General features: G+C 41.7%; 1 protein-coding gene across 1 annotated transcript in view; it reads right to left on the reverse strand.

The window, feature by feature from the left end:
• stk10 (serine/threonine kinase 10) overlaps positions 1–24079 on the reverse strand; it is a 35752-nt gene extending 11673 nt beyond the window's left edge. Inside the window, exons 1-7 of the mRNA XM_076102431.1 lie at positions 23618–24079; positions 14111–14275; positions 8619–8667; positions 7811–7960; positions 5597–5669; positions 3579–3773; positions 2902–2983 (exon numbers count right to left, since the gene is read on the reverse strand). Of these exons, the coding sequence (XP_075958546.1) occupies positions 2902–2983; positions 3579–3773; positions 5597–5669; positions 7811–7960; positions 8619–8667; positions 14111–14275; positions 23618–23776 (873 nt within the window). The 5' untranslated portion in view covers positions 23777–24079. The remainder of the gene's footprint in view (positions 1–2901; positions 2984–3578; positions 3774–5596; positions 5670–7810; positions 7961–8618; positions 8668–14110; positions 14276–23617) is intronic.
• Between the last annotated feature and the right edge of the window lie 18 nt (positions 24080–24097).

The following is a 24097-nucleotide window of genomic DNA, read 5'->3' on the forward strand; positions in this document are numbered from 1 at the left end:
TGCAGCTGATCATCAATTATTCAGATGCTTTGCACTGCCGTGTAATTTAATTGGAACAGCTGACAAAGGGAAAAGGCTACAAGTGGTGCTGGACCATGAAGTGTGCATAAGTCGGGGTGTGTTTGCACATTTATTGAGCACAGTTGTTTGTGTGCAGGGGCTTGTCCTCGAGGACTGCATTATGCTTCAGCTTTTAACTTCTCTAATGACTAACAGGTCAGGTCAAACCAATTATTACACCCCAGTGGAAATATGAATATGTGTATAAATAATTCCAACTTGGCCTTCCTTATTTATTACAGAAGAGTCATTTTATGCTTGATTATCAAAAACAAGCTCAGCAACTGTTTTAGAGGAGAGCTACACTGGTTCATTCAAAACAGTTCACTTGAATCAGACTCCAACAACCACACTACCACTTCCTGAGTATACACTCCAACGTGCTGAGAGATCAGCCATCACACGGTTAAAGCCATACGAACCTGTGGTGGTACGAAGTGAGGTGAACAAATGCTGGGACTTCAACATTTGCAGCTTCACTGAACGCTCCAATAATACTTGAAAGAGTGTGTGATGCTTAGATGAGTGTAAGGGTGTGTGTGTGAGTGTGAGGGTACATGCATTTAAGGGCAAAAGTAAATAAACAATCCAGTACACATCTACTCTAGGACTATCTCAAAGATCTCAACAGTAAAATGTCTTTAAGGACTTTCTTAAGGCTAGAGTTTTAGACGGAGATTCTTCAAAGCCGAGAATAGTAAATTATTCCCCAGATTATGAACGATCTTTTTGTCCAGTATCCACTACTGATCTAAGCCTACACTGTTTAGTAAAAACCCCTCAGGCACCATTAGAAAACCAACAGTAGTCTGAGATTTCAGCCTCCAACCGTTTATTGTAACAAGTGAATTCAGACCTCCCATGCCTAAGCTAAACACAGCTTCCTTGAGGCATATCAAAGAGGAAAAAAATGGCAAACAGTGTGATATTTCTGCCCTGTTAAATCTAGCTATGTTTTTTTTGACTGCCATTACGGATTAAGATGTGGATCAGTGGAGCCTATGTCCTCTCTTTTAGGTTTCACATTGCTTTTGGACCCAAAGAGGCCTGTGATTTTGGGTCTTACATGCTTGGCTAGGCGTGAAAAGGTTAAACGTGAACAATACGGCCCATTAGGGGACCAGAGGAAGGGGCTGCATGAAGGCAGAATTACCTGTGAACCACTGACAGTGCACTGTGTGTGTGTGTAGTTGTACTTCTGTTTTTGTAAGGATACATTTGAGTTTTAGACCTTGAGTGAGCACATTTTTGGGAAAGTGAGGGCATTTTGGTCACTTCATAAAGGGTGGTTCAGAGGTTAAGACTTGCTTTTAAGGTAAAGGTTATAATTAGGATAGGTTTGGGGCAAGTTCTGGTGTTAGACAAGCAGTAATTTTGGTCTATATAAATAATATTGACTTGACTTTTATTTGCCCGGATTTTGAAATATCTGTACAATCCACAGACCTCACAGAAAATATATGATACATGAATGGAAGCCACACCAAAAACACTGTAGAAAACCCTGGCCATGAGAAACCATGTGGGAGTAGAAACTATATTCAGTGTAATGAGTACAAAGTCATCCAGATGGCTTCCCACCAGCCACAGTGACTGATACTGTGTCATGTTGTTTTGTAAACATTTTTTACAAGCACACATGCGGGACAGACACAAGGCAAGAGTGGCAAACTGTTTCAAACAAATACCATCTTCGAAACGCCTGATGACAAAGACTTTATGAATTTTGTCCTTTTATTTCCTCTGTCGTCAGTTGCGCACACACCTCACACAGTTTAGCACCTACACTCCTTAAATATGATTCATTGTAATCCTCATGTTCACTTCCTGCACTACATCTGTTTTTAATATCCATACACTCCAACGAATAACAAAGTCTGACCTAAAACTTGTCACATAGACCGATGGTAACTTCCAGTAAACTGAATTGAATGCCATCATTGCATAACCATCTACAGTAAATACTATCTAACAGCCGTTAGGAGCAGCAGGCATGATAAACATCTAAAACCTCCAGCACGGCACCAAAAAACAAACCGCGCCCGTCTCTTCCCCCCCCCCCCCCCCCGCCACTGGAGAGCACATGCAGAATTCCCAGTGGGCCCGGGTCTAGGATTTTCATCTCTGCCTCTCTCTAATTGGCCAGAGGTGGCGAGCTCAGGGTAATCCAGACATGGTATTGGCTGAGGGTGGGAATGTAAATAGCTGGCGTTTCCTCAGCTGTCGGACATAGACAGGAAACTGTGGCTCTGAATTTGAATAGACACTGTGCTTGTGCTTTAATCCACACCCTGTTCACTTTTTCTCTCATTTTTCTTGCTCCGTACTTCGAAAAACTTTTGTCAGAATTCATCCTCAGATATTATTGTTTACCGTCATCAGCCTCTCAGAAATATCCTAGCAATCTAAAATCTTTGGCGCAAAAACCTCCATTGTCCTTAAGATGAAAATGGTGCTTCAAAAAGTGAACGATTCTTATGGTCCTGAAAGTTTACTCCCCTTCCTTCCTTCCTTCCTTCCTTTTTTTTTTTTAGCTTTCTTCTGTCACTTAACTTTTTATGCCATCCTCCTCCTTTTCTGCCTGCTGAATTTCTTCCCCACTCTCGTACACCACCTTCTATTCCCCTCCCACTCACATGCCAGTGCCCTCCACGGGGGCACCGCTCATTGCCCTGGCATAGATCACTCCATTCAGGTCTTAAAATAGAAGATTAAAAGGCCCCGTATTATGTGTGTCTGTGCAAGATAAGGACAGAGCGAGGACAATGTTCCATCATATATCAAAGTGCAGCATTGTGTAACATTTGCTAGGTTATAATTGCACATTGCATCAGGGCCTACCTCTGTGAGTTGTGCTACAGTCGGACGAGTCTCTGGGTTTTTGTCCAAAGCTTTCTTCAGGAAATCTTTAAAGTCCTGTGACCTTGAGAGAATACAAGACAACGGTATTAATCAAGGGGGATGGAGGAATAACTACAACATAACAAAAAGTGTGAACAAAACTTTTGTTTTGTGGGTCATTTTAGTGCACAGCTGTGCTTTGTACAAGAAAGCATTCAACGGGAATGATGAGTGGGCTCCCCATCCCTTTCAGCACCTGATTTTTGGAGCACTAAATTTGCTGCTATGGAACATTCAGGCTCATGACATTGAAAAATTACAGTTTGGCACACGCTTAAATCCTGAGTTGTTGCTATAGTTGTGGAAATGGCTAAATGGGCTGCAGGCAGAGAGGGGGAGGATGATGTGATACATAGAGTGTCTACACTACTGGACACAGAATGTGCAAAAATGTGGTAATAGAATTTAAAAAAAAGGTGACACAGGGAAATCTAAAAAATATATAAAAGCTCTGGTCCATGTATCATAATCTATGAGAATAATGAATCATGGATTGTAAAAGCGTTTTATAATTTCCTGGTTAAAATATTCCTGTTGTCTCTTGCATTGTATTATATGGTACATTTACGTCACAACGTACAGCAGCTAATTCAGATTCCTTTGTAATGGATCCTCACCATTTGTGCGGCTGCTCCAGGGTGGGAGGCTCCGCCTTGGCGATCTTCAGTAGCACCCTCATGGGGTTGAGCTCATGGTGCGGGGGCTCAATCTGGGCAAGCTCAATCAGAGTGATCCCGAGAGACCAGACATCCGCCTTGTAGTCGTATGGAGCATCCTTCATTGTCTCACACATTACCACCTCTGGGGCCATCCTGAGACAGAAAAAAAATGGACCATTTACATGGTGTAGGACACTGAATCATTAATTCAACTAAAATGCTAACAAGTGAAGGCATACTGCACATTTATTTATCCTCAAAACATGCTTAATTGGAATAGTCAAGCTGTAGAGGTGAGTTTTCTCCTCGAGCATGCCGTTTAGTATAAAATTAACTTACGTGTGTTAATGTTTGCATGTATACCTGAGCAGTATGTCACCTGTCTGGATGAAATGTGTGTAGAACTGTGTTTACAAGAGGAGGGTATGGGATCACTGACCTTTAGAGGCAGTTCATAGGTCTTACATGCATGCAGAAATTGCAAAGCAACAAGTGACAGAACTAATAAGTAACTCAACTTGTTAAGATTTGACCTATCATGTTGTAAAAATCTGTTTTGCCAAATCAACACAGCTAGTCGTATAAAAAAATAAAACAGTCCCAATATGATTCAATAGTTTCTGATATCATAAAGATACACGTGTGGTATTTACAATAGTTTTATCTGAGCAGCGCCAGCGAGGGACTAACTGCTGATTACTGCGGTGGGGATAAGGAGTGTTCCTCTTCTCTCTTATTCGCTATTTTGCAGGTGTAAACATCAAGCACACTTCTCCAATCAACGCGTGTTTGCTGACAATCTGCAGGATTGCTCGCTAACCCCCGAGCTCTTAAATGTACTCAAGTGCAAAGAAACAAATATGTGCTCCCCCATTGTTTGTTGACTTTACTAATCAGCGCATTCAAGGGAAAAGTATACAACAACCCCGTCTGCAATATTCTTTTCAAGATCAAAAGAAAAATGACGGCACGGCTATGTTTCTATTGAGCTGGGGTGTGTATGCCTGAAGGATGCTAATCTGTGGTAGTCAATGGTTAACAGGCTGCATAACTGGGACAGTGGAACAAGGTTCTCTGTGGAGGTATAGAGGAGAGAACCAACAACATTAAAGCACTAAGTTGAGGTGTTGGGTTGAATCGAGTGCTGCAGGAATGAGTCCTAAAACCTGAAAAAAAAGTCAGCATTTTTGTACTTCCGGTTCTCTCGACTTGAAATCAATGGGGGTTTTTTTTGGGTGGGTATTTGGCTAGATGCCTAAAACAAATGTCTGTGTTTAACACAAGCTTAGGAGGTTTCAACAGTTTGGTCTACAATATAAAATATGCCAGTAAGTATCCCAAATGTTACGTTTGAAGCTTTTCCGTGTCTTAAAAAAAAAAAAGGAGGATTGTTAACAAGGGACTAAATGAGACTACAAAACGCCATCACACCGACTAGTCCACCTTTACAGCCTCGTTGTTAGTGGTGTAGTTAGTTTATAGGCACACTTATTACTTCTGCCAAACGCCTTCATGTTTTTATTTTATTATCATAAAAGTAGTGTTCATTTGTGAAGATTATCTTGCTGAACAAAGCGTGTAAGTATCATGAATGCATTTGCCACCTATAGCTCATTTTAGGCAGTAATCCAAAATCCAGTTTTAAAAAATCCAATTGGCTTTTTGTTGGGGGAAAACTGTGCGATACCAACTTCCAGGGTTGGCCTACAAAAATACGTGTGTATATTCAACATCATGTGTTGTGAGTGGCAGGAAATCTGTTCCCAAAAAGCCATAATCCCCTACTCATATAGCTCATGTAGGTTCATATGTCTACAGTTAGAGATTTTGCTGCATGGTAAATATATTAGTACATTGCAGACAATTAGACTGTTTTAGAGGATGTTGGATCAAAAAAAACAGAAGCTTTAATCCATTCTAAGACCATGCATAGCTCTTTCCCTTAGTGCTCTGATGTAGAGTAATGTTTTACTCACCAATATGGTGTTCCAATGAAAGAATCTCTTCGTTGTAAGGTTTTGGTGTTTTTCGCAGATACGCCAAAATCAGCTACAAGAATGAAGAGAACACCAGAAACAAAAAAGATGATGTGAGATAGTTGAAAGAAGTTCACTGGAGACATTTAAGAGGGACTAAAAGTAAAAACTTCCATTTTTTTTTTCTCCCTTTGTAGTTGACAAATAGTTTGTAAAACTGTCATGCCATTGAGACACAAAGCCAGAATCATTGAATTTATAGCAGTTAGGTTTCCCAAACAAGCTGCCTCCATTTCCTGACATGACCCTCAGATTACAGGGGTGTTCTTTTCACTTTGGCTGAACATGTGTTTTTCTCTGCGAGTAAGAATATTACGTGTGGCATGCCCAGGGTTCAGTACTTGGCAGAGGCCTATACTCACAAGGCAGCAGGCTGACTGCTTCAATTACAAACTGGCATGTTCTATTACGGGGACTTAAGTGACTGTCTTGGTTTCTGCAGACTACAATTCAAATATCTTTGACTTTACAGTCAAATATATAATTTTAGACTGTTGCAGTCTAAACTTTTGCAGAAAGAACGTTTCCTTTATACAAAGACAATAAATTACACTACCGCCGTTATCGTTCACAAAAAGTAGAGTTAAAACATTAATACCCTGAAGGATGGTAGCATATTTAGGAAGAATCATACCAATAAGGGTTGGCCTTATGAAGCCAGAGGTTCAAATACACTTCAGTACATTCTGTATCACTGGGTTTAACATATGTTCCTTTGAGTAATCACGAAGGGTCTCTCAAGAAGCATTATTCTGATTATACACAAATATTTCTACCATTCACGCCTAAAGGTTCCCATAATGCACCACTCAAAGTCAGGAACCAAACGAGTGCACAGTAACAGGTGTTTCAGTGGAAAACCCCTTCAAACATGACAAGGATTCAGTGATTTGATCTTAATTTTACGTGGAGTACATTATTTCTATCATACTGATTTGCCTTTGTTATTGATCATAGCATTGATAAAGCAGCATGAGCTTAAGTTTTTTATAAACATAAGCCAAAAAGTTTACAACTGTACATAGTGTTAAATGCCTTGTATCAGAGGTGGATAAAATGCATTTGGCCGGGCCTCAGAGGAAGATAATTGCGAACTTGTTTGAATTAGCATGTAGTTAGATAAGTTTGGAGATTGTAAATGAGTCAGTGTCATGACTTAATGATTTTAAAGAGGCAACTCCCAGTGATTATAGTGAACTGTGATGTCTTAGGCAGGAATGTAAGGCAGTGGAAATGGACTTCAACAAGAAGTACAAGTCCAACTCACAGAGCACAGTGGCTGACAAAATGTGTCATTTGAAATTGAAGAATAAATGGACCAATTTGGTATCAAATAAACTACAAAAAGCAGCCAGTTTCGCAAGGAAATCAGCTCCATAATATGACGTTCTTAGCAGTTTACAGTTACGCTCCACTGATTATTTTAAGCTTGTTGGTCATCACAGAGTGCAAAAGCACAGAGTGAAAGAGAGTAAAACATCATGCAGTCAAAAGAGACCAAAATATATATTTTTTGTTGTTGAAAGTTTTATGTCTGAAGATCTAAATGTCAAGCAGCCATTTAGAAACAAAATCTGCACTTCCTTAACTTACTCTTACATAAAGCACATTAAAACACAATTTTCCCTTTCCTGGAAACTACTCTAAACCAATAATTGCTGGCCAATGGGTTGGATCCACAACTTCAGCTGTGCAATGCAAAGAATGTGGAGAACTCTTCAAAAAGCCAATAAATGCAAATATGCTTTTGAAAATGCAGTTTTCCTTTTAAATGCCCACTTTTGATCCTGCTACAGCCCCGCAGGAGGTGTACAGGGCCTCTAACTTTGTGTGAGTGAGTGAGTGAGTGAGTGAGTGTGTGTGTGTGTGTGTGAGACATACATGTGGCTGTATTTGTGTGTTCAGCCCATATACCTCAGCCACATGCATGTAAGCCAAAGAAACAACAGAGACGTTCCAGAGAGAAACATGTGATGTGCAATGGGAACATGGGGTTCATCTGAGAATTAGTTCCACTTCCGTCATGTTAGCGGTCAAATGGTTTCTTGGTAAATGATGAGATTACTCCGGGATTTACTAATTTGATCCAAATCAAACCCACAAAGTCAACTGTGTACAAGCACCTACAACTAGTACAAATATCTAAACTCTTACCCAGTTTGATGTCCCCATCCAGCATGAGGAGGATGTTACCAGCCTTCAGGTCTCTGTGGATGATCTTTATGCTGTGGAGGTAATCCAGAGCTTCCAGCATCTGGCGACAGACCACCTTAATCTGCGGCTCCGTCAGCCCACGATCCAACTCTGATAAGCGCAGGAGAGGAGGAGGCAGGAGTCAGGAGATGGAGGGGATACATATATTAGCAGGGGAGAGAGGTCAGAACGAGAGGGAAATGCAAGGGAGAGTTGAGAAAACTTGCTGCGAGGGTTCAAAACCCATTTTGCACACCTCGCAGATTCCACATTCATTCACTAAGTCTTGAGGACTGAAGAGAAAACAGAAAAAGGTAAACCTGTTGATGATATCACTGACGTTTCTCAGATGGTGTTGCTGGAGGGGTAATCCCAGATCAGAGAAGCTTTCATACATCCAAGCTAGTCCTGCCCTGCAGACTTTATTCTACTGTGTCTGTGTTTGGTTAGCTGCAGTTGGGGTACAGACAGTTATGAGGATGTGGATCACCATGTAAAAACAGACCAGGGGGTTTTCCCACACCGGAGGACTTCAATGTGTCTGACTGCTTTCTAGATCGTTCAATGTCAGACTGGTGAAGAATGTACATGATCATATACGGAACGATCTTTAGTTAAACATTGATTCTCTCATATTTAACTTCCTTAAAGTCACTGCAGGTGTAGTCCCAGAACCGCCGCAGGTGTGGAACTTGACTCTCGTGACAGGGGAGGAATGTGAAGTGCTTATGAAAAGATATCGAGAGAGATCAAAAAGACAGAGGCCTACCTAGCATTATGGCATCCACGGCACCTCCGGGGCAGAACTCAATCATGATCTGAGGAATGAAGGGGGAGCTTTATGAATATACAGTACAAACATAAAATTGACAGCTGGCACCTTTTCTTTTTCAGGGATTTATATGTAGCAACGGGCAGAACAGATCACTTCACATAGGCAGCACATGAACAATTAGTATGTACACAATTATCACATAAGCATCTTTGAAATACTTCCCATTCTATCATATCTCAAATCATCACTTTCACTATTATGCAAATTGTAAATGTTGTTAGATACTGTTGATGAATTGTTTGTGATTCTGTGGCTAGAAACATTCAGCACTGATGGACCATAAAAGTTTGGCACTTAACTTGAGTAATTTATGAAGACCTTAAATGAAGTGTGGCAGTTAAATGAGCGCAAGTTGATTAATACCGTGAGCATAAACACTCTACCAATGATGAGGACTGCGACTACCCACTACTATTTTTTTTATATTTTTGCTGTTCATCAGTTAAACACTCTTTGACATCTGTGGTGAAAGTACTACAATACACACACTTTGCAAAGTGGACAGCTGGATTGAGACTTAAGTGTGTGATGAACTGTCTGGCACACACATAAATACCAGTTCTGCAGTGAAGTAAAACACACACACAGAAAGAGAGAGAGAGAGAGATAGAAAAATATTCTGAGAACACACTCCCTAAATGGTGGCTTGTTGGCAAACAACAACTTCCAACAATTTCATTTCCTCTCCTTACATAGTCAGCCACTCTTTGACATGCACACGCCTGTTAGAAAAACCTCCAAATGTTTCATTCTGGTAGAGTGGGACCAAAGAAAATAAAGCCACCACAGGATTTTAGACCAAAAATCAATCCTAGGTTTGTGTTCACAGCAAACCTGCCGTGTGATGTCATTCTTATTTAATCATCAGAGTCTTGCTTGCTATGACAACACTGTCAAAGAGTCAACCTGGTAGTGGACAGGGTGTGGAGTTTCAGTCCTGACAAAGCCATACAAAGAATTATTAAGTACAACAGGTGCAAACACCCCAGGTACAGATGACTGTGAGAAACTCTACATACCTCCATGCACACCCAGTTAGATGAAGACACACACACACACACTCAAAAGATGAGGAATGTCCAGCCTGGTATGCAGCTCTCCCTGTGAAACAATGTTCTTTTGTGAAGTTTGGATTGACAAACCCATTGGTTTTGTGTTTTGTCACCCATTTATCAAGTATGCTTCATTTCTTCAACATCTCTTTTGAATGGCAGAGAGCAGGGAGACAGTTTGGCCTGTGTGTTACACGCTTGAATGCTACCACCCTTTAAACATACTGTTTCACAAAGATCAGCCCTCAGAGTTTGACCTCTGTTTCCTAAAACAAAGCTATGACTTAAGTTCCATTAAAGCACTGAAAACTTTATTCTGTAACACTGAATATTTGTGTCCAAATGAGAAACAACTGAATTTACACATGTAAAAAAAAAAAAAAAACATTTTAAGTTGCAAATTAATAAAAATAAAAACTCTATTGCTCTGCTTTATTTGGGTATTATTTGTGTGTTTTAGATTCTGATTTTTAATTTTGTTCAATTTAGATTGTTCTAGAAATTACCTTTTTTCATCATAGCCACGCCCACTTCAAAGAAGAGCACAGAAAGATTTTATTCAAAAGAAAAGTTGGTTCAAGATTGTTGTTTATGTTATTTATGTTTTGTCAACATCTGCCACAAAAACCCATCATCGGTCGGGCTCATATAGTACCCCATTACTTTACAGTAAGAAGACATTTTACATTACCTGGACCAATTTACCTTGTATTTACCAATACATTTAAATTTGACACATTGAAATTTAGATTGTTAAAATGTCTTTTTCAACTATATCTCCCTGCAGTGCTGTTTAAACACTGATACAATAATCTAGTTTTAAAGCGCTCCCCGAGTGAGGATTTCAGCTCCGTATTCCTGCTCACCGCTAACCAAACACACCTTATTTCCAATTGTCCCCCGTTTAAAAAACACCCACTGAATTAAATGAGCTGCCCGTCAGTGGTAACACCCTATGCTACCCAACCTAAACAGCTGGACATAACACTACTCCGTCATAAGCAACTGGCTTGTGTTTCCGTCAGTGTCTCTGCAGTCAGATTTGCTCTCCCTGCCTGAAACAACTCTGGATGACGTGGTGTGCTGAAGTGAAGAATGTGCTCCGACTGGTCAAGCCACATGCAAAGCATACCTACTATGGGCTGAACACACATGCAAGCACAAGCTTTGCCTATCTCACAAATGCACATACCCCCCCCCCAAAAAAAACTGAATCAAATTAGACACAGCCTACAAAATAAAAAAAAAGCTTTCAAATAAACGCAGCAGGCCCTGCTGACACTGCAGTGTTCCTGCGATTCACAGCTCTGTACCTTCACAATGATTTCCCACCTCATTTCGTCGGAAGACTAGAGGATATAAAAGGCGATTTGCAAACAATGACCCGCTTGGAAACCGCAGCATCGAATAAAGAAAGAAATATGAGCGTATAAAATCTGAATCACACTGACTGTTAAACATTGTCACACTATGAACATGACTAATGCTTCAGCGATCTGTGTATATGAGGCGGTGCCAAAAAAAAGACATGTTGACTTTTATCAATTCGCTTTCCAGTGCCATCGAAAGATCTCCTAGTGACCGCAGCCAGTGACATTATGTAGACCTCACTGTCAGCAATTATTGGTATAAAAGGTATAATAAAAAAGATTGTAAATATTGAAAATAATTTCAACTTTACACTTTCTGTCATGTTGAAAGTGCATTTAATGGGTTGAAACAAAGTTTATACCGCCAATCTAAAAAAAAAATCCCTAGTTTTGGTGTAGAAAAGCTAAAAACACACTTACTACATACTATAGTATAGTATAGTATATACTATACTATACCTACTTCATTAGACATTTCTGCTGGATCGCTAATCTGAATCCCCAAAACGGCAAACACAAACGTGTCACTTACTTATAGTGATAGTTAGCCATGCAGACAGCTAAGTGGATTTTTCACGGAAGCAGATTAAATTTTGTTCATGGTGCTCCTCAAAGCATGGAAAATATACATTTTAAAAGTTGATAGGTTAAATCTACTCATAGAAACAAAGTCTCGTTACTCCCATTACTCTCGACAATGCAGACTTTATATTTCAGATAACCTTCCACCAGAGAAATAGTCCCTGTTAATTCCATTAGTATTTGGATGACAGCATAAATCACAGGGAGGAAAATCTCAAAATAAAACAGACGTAAATGTGTTGTTTTGTCAACCCTTTATTCAGGCAGGCTTAACTATGCTTTTAAATGATGTGTGAAAGTTCTCTTCTGTCTTTATTATCTCTCTTTTTCATCCGTTTAACAGCTCTCCCTTTTCCCCCTCTCTGCTCGTTCTGCTGGGTGTGCTGATGTCAGCAGTCCTGTCCCCCATGTTAAAGGCCCTCTTTTTCTCACGCTGTGGGCCCGGCTGACCTTCTAGCCTCAAGACCAGATTGTTCCTGAACGGGAACAAACAGCCCTTCTCTTGCCGTCTCTTTCTTTCTTCCTCTATCCCTCGCTTACTCAGTAGAAAGCAGAACGGGTGTGTCAGTACTGGAATGCATCATCTCACCCCTCCCCGGTCCACCCAACCGGAGGTTACCGAGGCCTGGCCGCCAACCACTGGGCTAATTGTTGAGGTCCTGAGGTTAATTTCTATAAAACATGACTACTACTACTCATAAGTCTATTTTTGCTGTGAGTTTCTATACTAACCCAGAAAAGTTGGTTGCTCTTAAAATACAGGCTGATCCGCAGATAATGCAGAGATTGAGAGAATGTCTAAGACCTCAAATAAAAAGGAGATATTAGTGTCTGAGCACAGCTTGGAAGGGAAATAGTTAAGTAAAAGTTGACACCCTGAAGCCCCCCCCCCCCCACACCCACTGCAGGAAGGGATGTTTGTACATTTGATTTATCAGCACAAACAAAGTCTCACAGGCTATGATGGAGTCTCACTGATGGAGGACATTCACCTTCCAAACTCAGGAATTCCAGCTGTGGCCAACACAACCACAACTAGTTCTGCTCTGGGGCATAGCTATGTGTGTGTGGGTGTGTGTGTGTGTGTGTGTGTGTGTGTGGGCAGAGACAGGTCATATCGGTTTGTCTGGTTTCAGTACTGTGACATTTCTATTGTAATTGTCATGTTTTGCTGGTTATAATCCCCAAGATTTTCAATAAATCAAAGCCTTTTAGACACCTCTTCTCAGCAAGGTAATGAACTTTACTGTGCCAAAGACTACTGCCGCTGTGCATGGCATGAAATCAGACCATGGTTGCAAATATTATTGACTGCTTTATCAAAACAATGCCAGTTTGTTCGGCTGAGAACACAAGTGGCTCTTCTATTGTATTTCTGACAAAGTATCTGCTCAAGGAATGTTCACTGTAGTAAACTGAACCTGCTGTTACCATTGAAACATGAGTGTTGCCCAATCCACTGGACTAAAATCTTACATATTTCAATTTATACAATACTTAACGATTACTATTGTTTTAATAACTAAATAAGGGTGACTACCGGAAAACAACACAACAGTTGCATCTAAACTGTAAACCTATTCATAATAATAGAAGTGAAGGGTCGAAAAACAGAACACAACTATCTTGAGTCTTAACGCTGCCTTGTAATTCCTCAGATATTCTAGGTCGTGCCCCAGCATGAGGTCACTATTATTTTTCTTGGCCAGATAGAGAGGGAGATTACAGGGGGAGTTGAACACTTGACCCAATGAGCGAGCGTGGAGAAGGGAAAATAGCTTGAGAGCAGAAAACACAAAGTTGAACATGGTCTTCATTCCTGCTGTAGCATCAGGGTGAGGATCGGGTCATTTCTGATGCATTATGTCACCCTGGAGACAATCCATTTTTCTTATCTTAATTATTCACCAGAGCTCTCATAGGGAGGGTAAATATACTCTGGATGAGATACTTTTGCAATAAAACAACAAGGCAGTCACAGATTGAGATGAGCCTGCCAACATACATGGTTAGGAGGTTTTGTTTTTCCGCTTCCCTGCTGATCGTTAAAGTTTGTGTGCTGTGGCTCTGCGTGGAAAGGATGCCAAGAAAGTGGACGGACACAGGAACCCCTCAACACAGTGACAAGGCTACATCTTGTGAGCAGGGTACAGCGTGGACAGCAGATAAGGTTCCTTCGGTACACTATGCACCAGTCCAATATAACAGCAGCCTTGACCACAGTGTTCCCACATTGCAACATACTGTCTGTTCCAAGTACAACTTCTTCCAAACTCAGCCTATGAGTGTTTTATGTTTTTACAGCACACTTGTATAATAGTGTTCAGTTGAGGGAAGGTGGAGCAGAATGAAATGAAGGGTGTAGAAGTCTGTGGTTTACACTTTAAGCTGGTTTTCATAACCAGCTTCCTGTGACACCTACCCACAGTTTGTTGTCATGGTAAAATGCGTCTAGCAGCTTGACAATGTAGCGGTGGTCACATTTAGCCAGGATGTCAATCTCAACGATGTAGTCCTCCAGCTCCTCCTCACATTTTGTCTCGATGACTTTGGCAGCAGCCAGAGCTCCTGTCTCCTTGTTCCTGGCCTGAAGAGACGGAGAAAGGGAAAAACAGTAAATTCAACATTTTTCTTTCTAAAAAGGTGGAAATATCTAAATCAAACTGACAATATAAATCTGTAAGAAAGAAAGTTAATTAGACCACCAAAGAATTAAAGACATCTAGCTTCTTGCATGTGCCTATCACTCTGCCGGGCCGGACTCTTCTAGCCCAGCTGAAGCCAAAGGGAATCCGAAACGTCAAGAAACGCAATTAAGATGTTGACTTACTAACATTTAGAGACAAAACAGGGAAGGAAACTCCACACCCTTGCTGAGCAACTGGGGTAAAAAGAGGAACCACAAAAGCAGTGTGGCTAAATTAAGACACACACAGACGTTGGATTCCTAGTAATAAAGGGAAGCGAACGTAAACAGATTGTTCAGTGCCGCATCAAAACATGCAGACCATGAAGGTGACTCAGAGGGAGGCACAAGGCGCCAAACACATGATGTCCATCCTTGAGTAAGAGAGAATGTTGTGAAAGTAGACTGATGGGGTTTTGTGGGCAAAAGCGACATTAATGCACGCCTGCAGACATACTGTGTGTGTGTGTGTGTGTGTGTGTGTGTGTGTGTGTGTGTGTGTGTGTGAAAATATGTCTTGAAAGTGATATGCCATGGTGAGGAATGGAGGATGTACATGTGCACGTGTCCACCCGGTGACCTGGAGAAACACGACAGACTAAACAGCCCGGCGGGGGGTCCGATGCCTCCACGCTTTTACAGGGGCTGTGGGAAAAAACATCTGAATAAACAGAGCAAGGCTCGCAGCCACACACACTCGTCAACTCATTCCGGTTCGCCGTGACTGTGTGCGTTTGTCAAACAGAGCTCCGGAGAAGCCGAACCGCCCCCGCACAGTGCGAGTCAACAGGACGTCTCCTTCTGCCACCAAATCTTCCATCATACAGTTAACGAGCCTCGACAGTAGACACGGAGACACCAGACTCTTTCCCTCCTCCGCCAACATCTCAGCTCTCTGCTATTGGCTCCCCCTCCTGCACCGACTCGGTCAGCCTGGACAAACTCACCGCCTGGGGTCCGACTTCCTGCAGAAGTTGCTACAGACCCACTGGGACTGTATATGCACCAACTGTATGCTTGTTGGGGTTCTCCGACAAGTTTATTGTAACAAGACTATATTAAAGCCATGTTATCTGTCCCAGAACTCCATCTACCGTCTGCCCATCTGAACACCAAACAAAAGGCGTCCTCATGGTTTCCTCCTCTTTTGACTCATCAGGTTTACAGTCCAACAGAATGATGGTCGACTTACTGTATACCTGAACAAGTAGGAGTATTGAAATGTTGTATCTGGGGGCGTTTTCCAGTGAAACACTGGTCACACAAACACCTTTACATCTCAGTGGGAACACAGCTGAGGAATGTGCCTCTGGCCTTCAGATGGTTGGGGGAGTGGACAAAGACGGTACACTGAGAGAGAACTGAGCCTCCTGCTTTTTTTTGTGGTGCCTTTTTTTTTTTTGCGTGGCACGAGGAATGCATTACGTCAAGAGTCCTCAAGTGCAGTATGCAAACAAGCATGTTTGTTTACGTCTGCATCCTACCAAGTGTATACACTGCACACAGAGAGGAAATTACAGTGAAATGCCTCATTGTGCCTCACATGGGACCTCCTGACTTCCTAACAGTAAGTGTGACATCAATGCTTACTGTGTGTGCGTGTTTCGATACTTACACGCGAGAGAAATAATTGCAGGCGAGGCATCTAAACAACCTTGAAAAGACCAGCAGCAGCCTCTCCAAACACTGTTCTGTCATTTCAGATTAGTGAAATTAAAGGTTCATTTCTTCAAACTTTCCGCTACTGTTGTGGTGGTTAGTTCAGAGACTGTTGACCTTACTTCACATCCGGACAAAGCACTCCCACCTTTCAGGCGCTTATAGCAGATATTTAGCATTCATTTCTAGACAACCAAAAAGGCTGAAAGAACATTATATTTCATATAAAAACAGTCAGATTTAAGCAATAACTGGGAGGGATACTGCATTTTTTGTACATACTAGGACGCAAAAGCCAAATGTTCACACTTTAACGACTATTATTGCTCCACAACTCATCTGAGTAAAACTGGAATTATGCTTTTCCAAAGACACATAAACGTCTCTGCAAAGCTACGCATAGAAGGGTGTTATGGGTGAAGGTCGAGGAGCAAGCGTGCACAGTCACACATTCAAAGTGTCAACGCCGCGCTGATTGGTTGATTCGCCTCTGGTGGGGAGTTGGAAATTAAAACAGAAAAGGAAAAGTCAACGTCACACAAGTTGTTCATAAAAGTAGAACAGAAAGGTCTCATTTGCCAACATGCAGCATAATTCCATATTTAGAGGGATGACGAGTTGTTACCGGTTGGCCCTGGAGGTACATACATCATTCTCAATCTGTGTACACATGACAAAAATAAAGTGACGACAAAACAAAAGATCGCACCGAGAGACGGCAGATGTCACCGAGTTATCCAGATTATTAATATTACACAATAACTACCGCAGCACTGAAGAAGTAGGGAAACAGTTCGCTGCTGTAGCCATCCCAAGAGAGAGAGCTGTGCTTCGCTGCGTCTCACCCACTCACTCTTCACTCTCTCTAACTCTCTTCCAGAGGACAACAACAGTCTCCGGCTTTGTTTGGAGTCTGGTTTCCATGGAGATCAGAGGGACTCGTATCGGTCGCTCGCTCTCTGCTTTCCTGTTCATTGGAGACTTGGCTTTCATGGAGGTTAAGTGCAAAAGGATTACTTAAAAAAGGACCCAACCTGGCAGAAAAACAGACAGTAGGCTCTTCAACTAATTGCCTTAAAAGATCAAAATATTAAAATATCATTGTAAATTCCAAGCTATATATATCCGATATCTGATGAGACCACATGCAAGCTGTGACATTGACCACTGAAACAGAAAAGTGGAAGTATAAATCAACTGACTTCCACCTAAATGCCAAGATGTTTCCTTTTATCTTGCAGTGTGAAAGGACCTATAATATCCAAATAAACAAATGAGGATTACAGTCCTGAGGCCAAAACAATGATGGACCTCCAAAAAGACAACAATTTGCATTTCGATAACATTTTAAGGAAACACTACTTGCACCAACAACTACATTTTTTTTCCATTTTTTCTATTTCCATGATGCTTTTCTATCAATCATCCATCAGTTTATTTGCATGCATTTTTTGCCATATCCCCCCCCCCCCCCCCTCTTAGCCTCCTCTTAGTGAGGCATATGTACAGCCCACCTCTCTAACCTGCTGCCTCACTACTCATCGTCCGCCACACTGCACATCTTTTTGTCTCCCTCACCAAATATGCCCGTTATCCCTGCCTCTATATCTCCCCTCATCGGTCACATGTATTCATCCATCTGTTTTCACTAACAGTCCCGTCTGAAGGCCCCAATCCATGACCGAGAAGCTCGCCGGATGCCGCTCAAGAAGAGCTTTAGAAAAAGCAGATGTTAGTGACCCGTGTGCGTGCATACAAACATACTGTATGTACTGGCAGACTAAGCAAACACAAACGCATGAAAGCACACGGCTCCCTGCTTTGTGTGGTGTGTTTGCCATTTGGTATTGAGCACGCACAATCTTTTCAATACAAATCAAGCTAGGAATAATAGTGTTTAATACTGTGTCTGCGCTGACTGAGACATTAATGATTACTGTGGCTGTGTTGGCTTAAAAAGCAGAGCTGAATCACACTCAAAATGGTACAAAAGCCTGCAGTGAGTTACCATGCCGAGCCTCAATATAACACTTTTACAATCGGCTTCCCAACATCTTTTTTTTTTTTACTTTTACAAAATACAGATTAAGGAGTCTTTCTCCATTTAGACTGCAGACTGAAAAGAATGAGGGATAGTTAATCATAGAGTGAACGGACCAGACGACCTCCTGAAACTGGTAACTCAGAACTTTCCCTGGGGTCAGTCACCTCCAGGTTGAATGAACATACCACATGCTGACGTGTATTTTCAGCCTGTATACAGTGTTATACTTTACACACACACACACACACACACACACACACACACACACACACACACACACACACACACACACACACACACACACACACACACACACACACACACACACACACACACACACACACACACACACACACACACACACACACACACACACACACGACCTTTGCCCCGTCATAAACCTGTAACCCGCCCCTCTTCTTTAGGCTCTCCCCATGTGTCTGCGAACAGGAATGTGGTTCTCAGCTCCCACATAATGACAGCAGCTAATAAAACCTCACCTCTGACAGCAGACGCCTGTGGAAGTGATGATCTCTCACTTAGATGAACAAGGTGCACAAACCAAGCATGTTGACCAGCTACGGATTTGTTTTACAGTAAAAGTTGGATCTAAAAAGGTTTTTTTTTTGGGCATTTTTGGAGTTTTGATTAAAAGATAATTCTCCTAAAAAGACACTAACACTGATCATCTAAGTTTTAGTTTAATTTCTGAAATGCAGTGTAAAATGTATCATGAAAAAGTGCTATACCAGTGGCAAAAGTAATAAATAAAAGGTTTCATATGCACACTAGTGGCAGCAAAGCATGCATTCATGCATGTGGACGGGTGGAAACATGGATGGGGTTTTCTCCTAAATGACTGAAAAAACAGTGTTAGACTTGAAATCTAGTAGAGTAGTCCCCTTCATATCTTAGCTCATGGCTAACCCTAGCCTCAAAACGGGACAAAGAAATCAAAGTAATGCATGCGTCTGTGGCTTCTATCAACTCTACAGCAAGATCCTTTATCTCTTACACAACCCGCTGACTGCGTGAGAGCATGAATTTATGCATGGGCGTGAAGCACCAAGTGAAGTTCAAACTCAACACCCCGAGACAGAGCGCCGAGTCTTTTCAGGATGTGAACGGTTTGATCAACATTGCAAAACGTCCCATATTGAAAAGCTTGAAGTGAAGGTACGAAGAAGGTCAGTGAGGCAGGAAATCATGGTGACACAAAGAGCCTTGAGAGAAAACAACAAACGATTACACGGCTTTCTGCAATGATTCTTACTCGTAAATAAATAAATAAATAAATAAAATGAGAATATGTATGAATCAGAGAAGCAAAAGCATGAACCCCATGATAGATGAGATCCCCTTCCTGACTACAGCTTACAGTACCCGATAGAAGAGTAACTCTATCTAGAGCTGATCTGAAATAACTTCAGGTGAATGGCAGTTACAATGTGCTTCAATGTGAAATTCAAACTAAGAGGCTTTCTGCAAGTGCCAGTTATGAAGTCACTGCGAGGACTCCCAGCTTGCTGCTCACACGCCCACTCAACAGGGCTCCTATCAGTAGCTGTGGGCCCATCTGGTCCCGGAGATTAGACCCAGAGTCTGACGGTGGTCTCACTAAAGGCACTCCAACATACGTCTTCGTGGCACTGCCATGTTCTACATTGAGACCGCGGCATTTTTACGTAAACCTTTTGGCTTTCCTTTGCAAAGAGGATGTTGCAACCTTTGCCTCCACCGCCTCAGTCATGACACCCAGTGCGTCTCTCTTTCACTTGTCTGAAGAGGATAGTCTTGTTTTGAGTTCCACCGTCTGTCAAATGCAAGTCAACACTTTTCATATTTTGTGCCATAAAGCAATCCAGGTTTCCTGCAACATCTGATCTGGTAGTTAATAACTTCAGAGGCCAAAGAAGACAAGTCCCGTTATTCAAACTGTAGGTGCAGGAATTAGTTATTTTTTTAAAAAGCACAGGTTCCAAACAAAAATAAAGTGTTTTCCCATGTTGTGATTTTGTACATAAGCCACATTGATGTTCATCATGTTCGAGAGTAATGCGATACTTCTACAATATGTGGCTAAGTAAACAAAAGAAGTCCTCTTCAACAGTGCAAGTCCGCTGTCCTTTACCTCACAGACCAGCAGGGATAAGATACACTGTGGTTTTCAACCCCACAATGGAGATTTGACGGAGCGTAACCGTACAACCTGCTCGTGTCTATGGAAATATTTTGCCAGCGGCAGCAGGGCAATGGGCTCAGCGGCACGTGGCCCATTAATTAGTGAGGGGAACCATACAACCCCTCCGTTTCATGCTTCAGTCGCAGCCACACACACACACACACTTTCACACACTCTTTCCAACATGTGCAAGCATGCATAGACTGAAAGCACAGAAAAACAAAGAAAACATCCAATGACACATCCGGTAGACAGGAAGTGAGACATTCTCGTGCTATGACTTCACGTACAAGTAACTCAAGTGGTTATGATGACAATGAAGAATCTACAGGGGAGGTGGACAACATTGTGCAAGATTTCGAGGCAGTACTGTCGGTCGAGGATTTGCACCAAAACGGCATCAAACAGGATAAATGCAATCAAATCAAACTACAATTTAAATCGAAAAGTAGCACCAGTTGCACTTCAAAAAAAGACTGATGCTGTCAATTTGTGACATGTTCACTTGAGGCCAAAATCCAGCTGCCTTTAGTAAGGTTAATGGGTTGCTGTCAGACCATTCATGACAAGCGTGCTAAATATTCTCGTTAAACCGGGTCAAAGGGGGAAGCTGCATTTCCTAAATGTACAAATCAATCATAACGCGCCAGTCAGCGAGTACCTAAAACTGCAAACGATGCACTGTTATCAAGACTGCGTTTATGTCTTTCCGTGCCGTCTGACACCACCACACGGATGGTGAACAGTGAAACTGCAACCTTGTGAAACAGAGAACTTGAGAATGTCAACAACAGCCCATTTGTGTTTCCTTCTCTTACACACTGACCTCACATTTAAAAACTAACACTCTGCATTTGGTTTCTTTATTCTGCCACATTATGTGTTAGGATGCTCAGTTTAAAAAAAAAATTGTGCACTGTTAAATCAGTTTTTCATGTTTCACTCTTTCATGTGAATGAACTTTGAGTTTCAGGATGTGGATGCATCATGCAACTTAACCTTTTTTTTTGGCACCTGAGCCTTTAAAAAATAATAACAAAGAGCAAGTTAAAATTCATGGGAATAACTTTCAGATGTCTGAAGAGATAAAAATATGCAATATTTTACAACCAAAAAAAAGGCAAAGATCAGATAAAGTTAGAGAACGTATTGTTAATCCCGTCTTGTTCAACATACAGACTGTAAACAGTAGGAAAGCACAGTTGCTCCTACAGGGTACACTCTGGAAATATAGCAGAAGGTATTTGACAACTGAGGGAGGTATTGCATTTCATTGGATCCTGTGATATAAACACTCTCGGCTTGATTCATCCGTAACACTCTCCTTACGCAACTAAGTGAGTTGTTATTGTCCCAATAGGGACATTAACCTTTAGAGAGTCAGTTAGACAGGAGCACTCTGTAGTCTCAACCAATGCTGTACAGTTAAAGAGGTATGTGCTCATAAAATAATATAAATAAAAATAAAAATAATAATCTGAAATCTGAAAAGCAGCTGATTTCACTTGTGATGGAGGTATCGACTCCCTCCACGCCTGCTCCATCACAGACTTTAACAACGGAAAACATGTGCGATCCACCACTCGAGACCTTTCCCTCCCACGGACGAGCTGATTACTCGGATGTTCGGGAGCTGCGAGAGGAAGTCGTCGCCCCCCCCCCCCCCCGCCCCGCCCGATGCAGTCCCACGATTTCCTCTCTTGGCCATCATCTGCTCCCACTCTGCCTGCCTCCCCTCCATCTGACAGATGCAGGTGTTGGAGCTGTCCTCCTCCAACCCACTCAAGGAGAGGAAACAGAAGCCAAAGCAGAGGCTTGACACTTGTATAAGAGAGGGAAATATATAGTGGGGACACGAAACATGTAGAAAGCTTCGCCAGTTATTCAAGTGGAATCATGTTCAACCTGCCGATAAGCCACAAATCACCTGTGCCTTAGTTTGAACAGTGTGTCCCTCAATTCAAAGAATCCCTGCGTATTTACAAACTAACATTTCAAGGATTCTTCTAACTTAAAGCACCTTGTGACAAGTCAGACCTGTCTTAGCTTCTTAGAAGCAACTCAAAGCCTTGTTTGTTTTCATGGCATACTGGTTGCTTCACTTATTTTCTCTACATCGTCAAAAAACTATCCATAGGACTCCTCACATGCTCGCTCTGCTCAAAAGACACATTATAGGACAAGTTAGATAATATTCAGACCTGTGGCTAGAAGCAAGATGGAACTATTTTCTTTTCATTTCAGTGCAAACAAGTCACCATTCCACTGAGACTCTTCTTCCAATGTACAGTATGTGCTCCTGTTTCATTTACCCACTGCACGTTGTCCAGTAAAAACAAAATACCTAAATAAGGTGGAGTCCTCTAAAATAAAAATAAAATTTAAAAAAAAATACTACATTTTCTGTTCAGTGCAGTCCTCTGGTAAGGCATCACTTCTTCCAATGAGGCCCCAGCTGTGTCAAAGACTTTCACTGTGCTCCGCTGGCCAGTGCAGACACAGAGTGTCTGTGCATTGCCGCAGAGACGGGACTGACCATGCTAACAGATCCAGATTAAATAATGTCTCTGAGCCAAAAGTGCTGCTGCTGGAGAGGACTGGATAGAACTAATGAAGAGGGCTTTCACTGTCACTGAGGCTGCTTCACGCTGGAGTCACAGCAAGGGGTGCGTATAGTCGGGTGGGTGTATGGAGATTTTTTTAAACCTCATCCTTAACAAGAAAAGTATTTTTTACTTAAACTATGATTATTTTAAGAGACAAAACAAGTTACTTAAAAAAAAACACCCATAACAAGGAATAAAACAGAAGATGAAGAGGATGTGAACTATCCTTGACAAACATGGAGAAGAATTCTTTTTTTCTAAACAGGAACAACATTTAATTCAGAAGTAAACTTTTCTGTGACACCTAAATTCTACAGCACGGTGACCACCTGAGTTTGTTTCACAGTGGATCTCTGGACCACATACTTGACACATTAGACATAATCTCAGCAATGCTGGGATGGTGACGCATCCACAGGTGATCGGAAGTTGTTCACACCTCCACAATGTGAACTATATGCTAACAAAGAGGGGTACACGTGGTATGGTGTTTCTATTGTGACGCACATAACTTAAAAAAGTAAAGTGAGGTAGCATAGAATTCACAATATTTCACAGACAAACGAACAATCTTTCTTGGAGGACATAGGAGTGACTTATTATAAACTTCAGTATTCAAGATAGTTTCTGTCACAACAGAGTGTTACTGAACTTGGCGACAGGTCTTACTTATCAATACAGTTTGAGATGATTAAAACTACAAACAGGGTGCATCACTACGCTGGTATGGGTGTCTTTGAAATCGCACTCACCTTGTAGACTTTCCCAAACGCACCGTCGCCCAGCTCGCCGATAATTTCCCATAGATCGTTCGGATTGATGTCCCGGTGAACGTGCTCATACTGCTTGACTTTCTTTTTGATGTCAAGAGTAGGCAGACGGAATATTCTGCTTAATCTAGAGAGTGCCATTATTAACAACGCAACAACATAAAATACAAATAAAAAAGTATCAAAAGGCTCTACACGGAGAGCATTACGCACGGCCGTCAAAATCACCTAAATGTACCAATATTCACTTTCCGCGTTCACGAGTGAATGAAAAGACAGCTGAGCAAGTTCTTTAAAAAAAAGTTACTCTACACCGTCCATAACAATCAGGTGCTCTGAAGGTTCTGCGCTCGTAATCCCATTCACAAAGTGCTGGACGCGCGGTGACCACCTGCCGCTGGAAGCACGATGTAGTAACCGTCCGTCTGACAGCCCGCCCGAGCAACTTGTTGCTTCTTACTG

Source organism: Anarhichas minor, unplaced genomic scaffold (assembly GCF_050575085.1).
Source record: "Anarhichas minor isolate MPS153535 unplaced genomic scaffold, ASM5057508v1 ptg000027l, whole genome shotgun sequence".
In the NCBI taxonomy this organism is placed as follows: domain Eukaryota; kingdom Metazoa; phylum Chordata; class Actinopteri; order Perciformes; family Anarhichadidae; genus Anarhichas; species Anarhichas minor.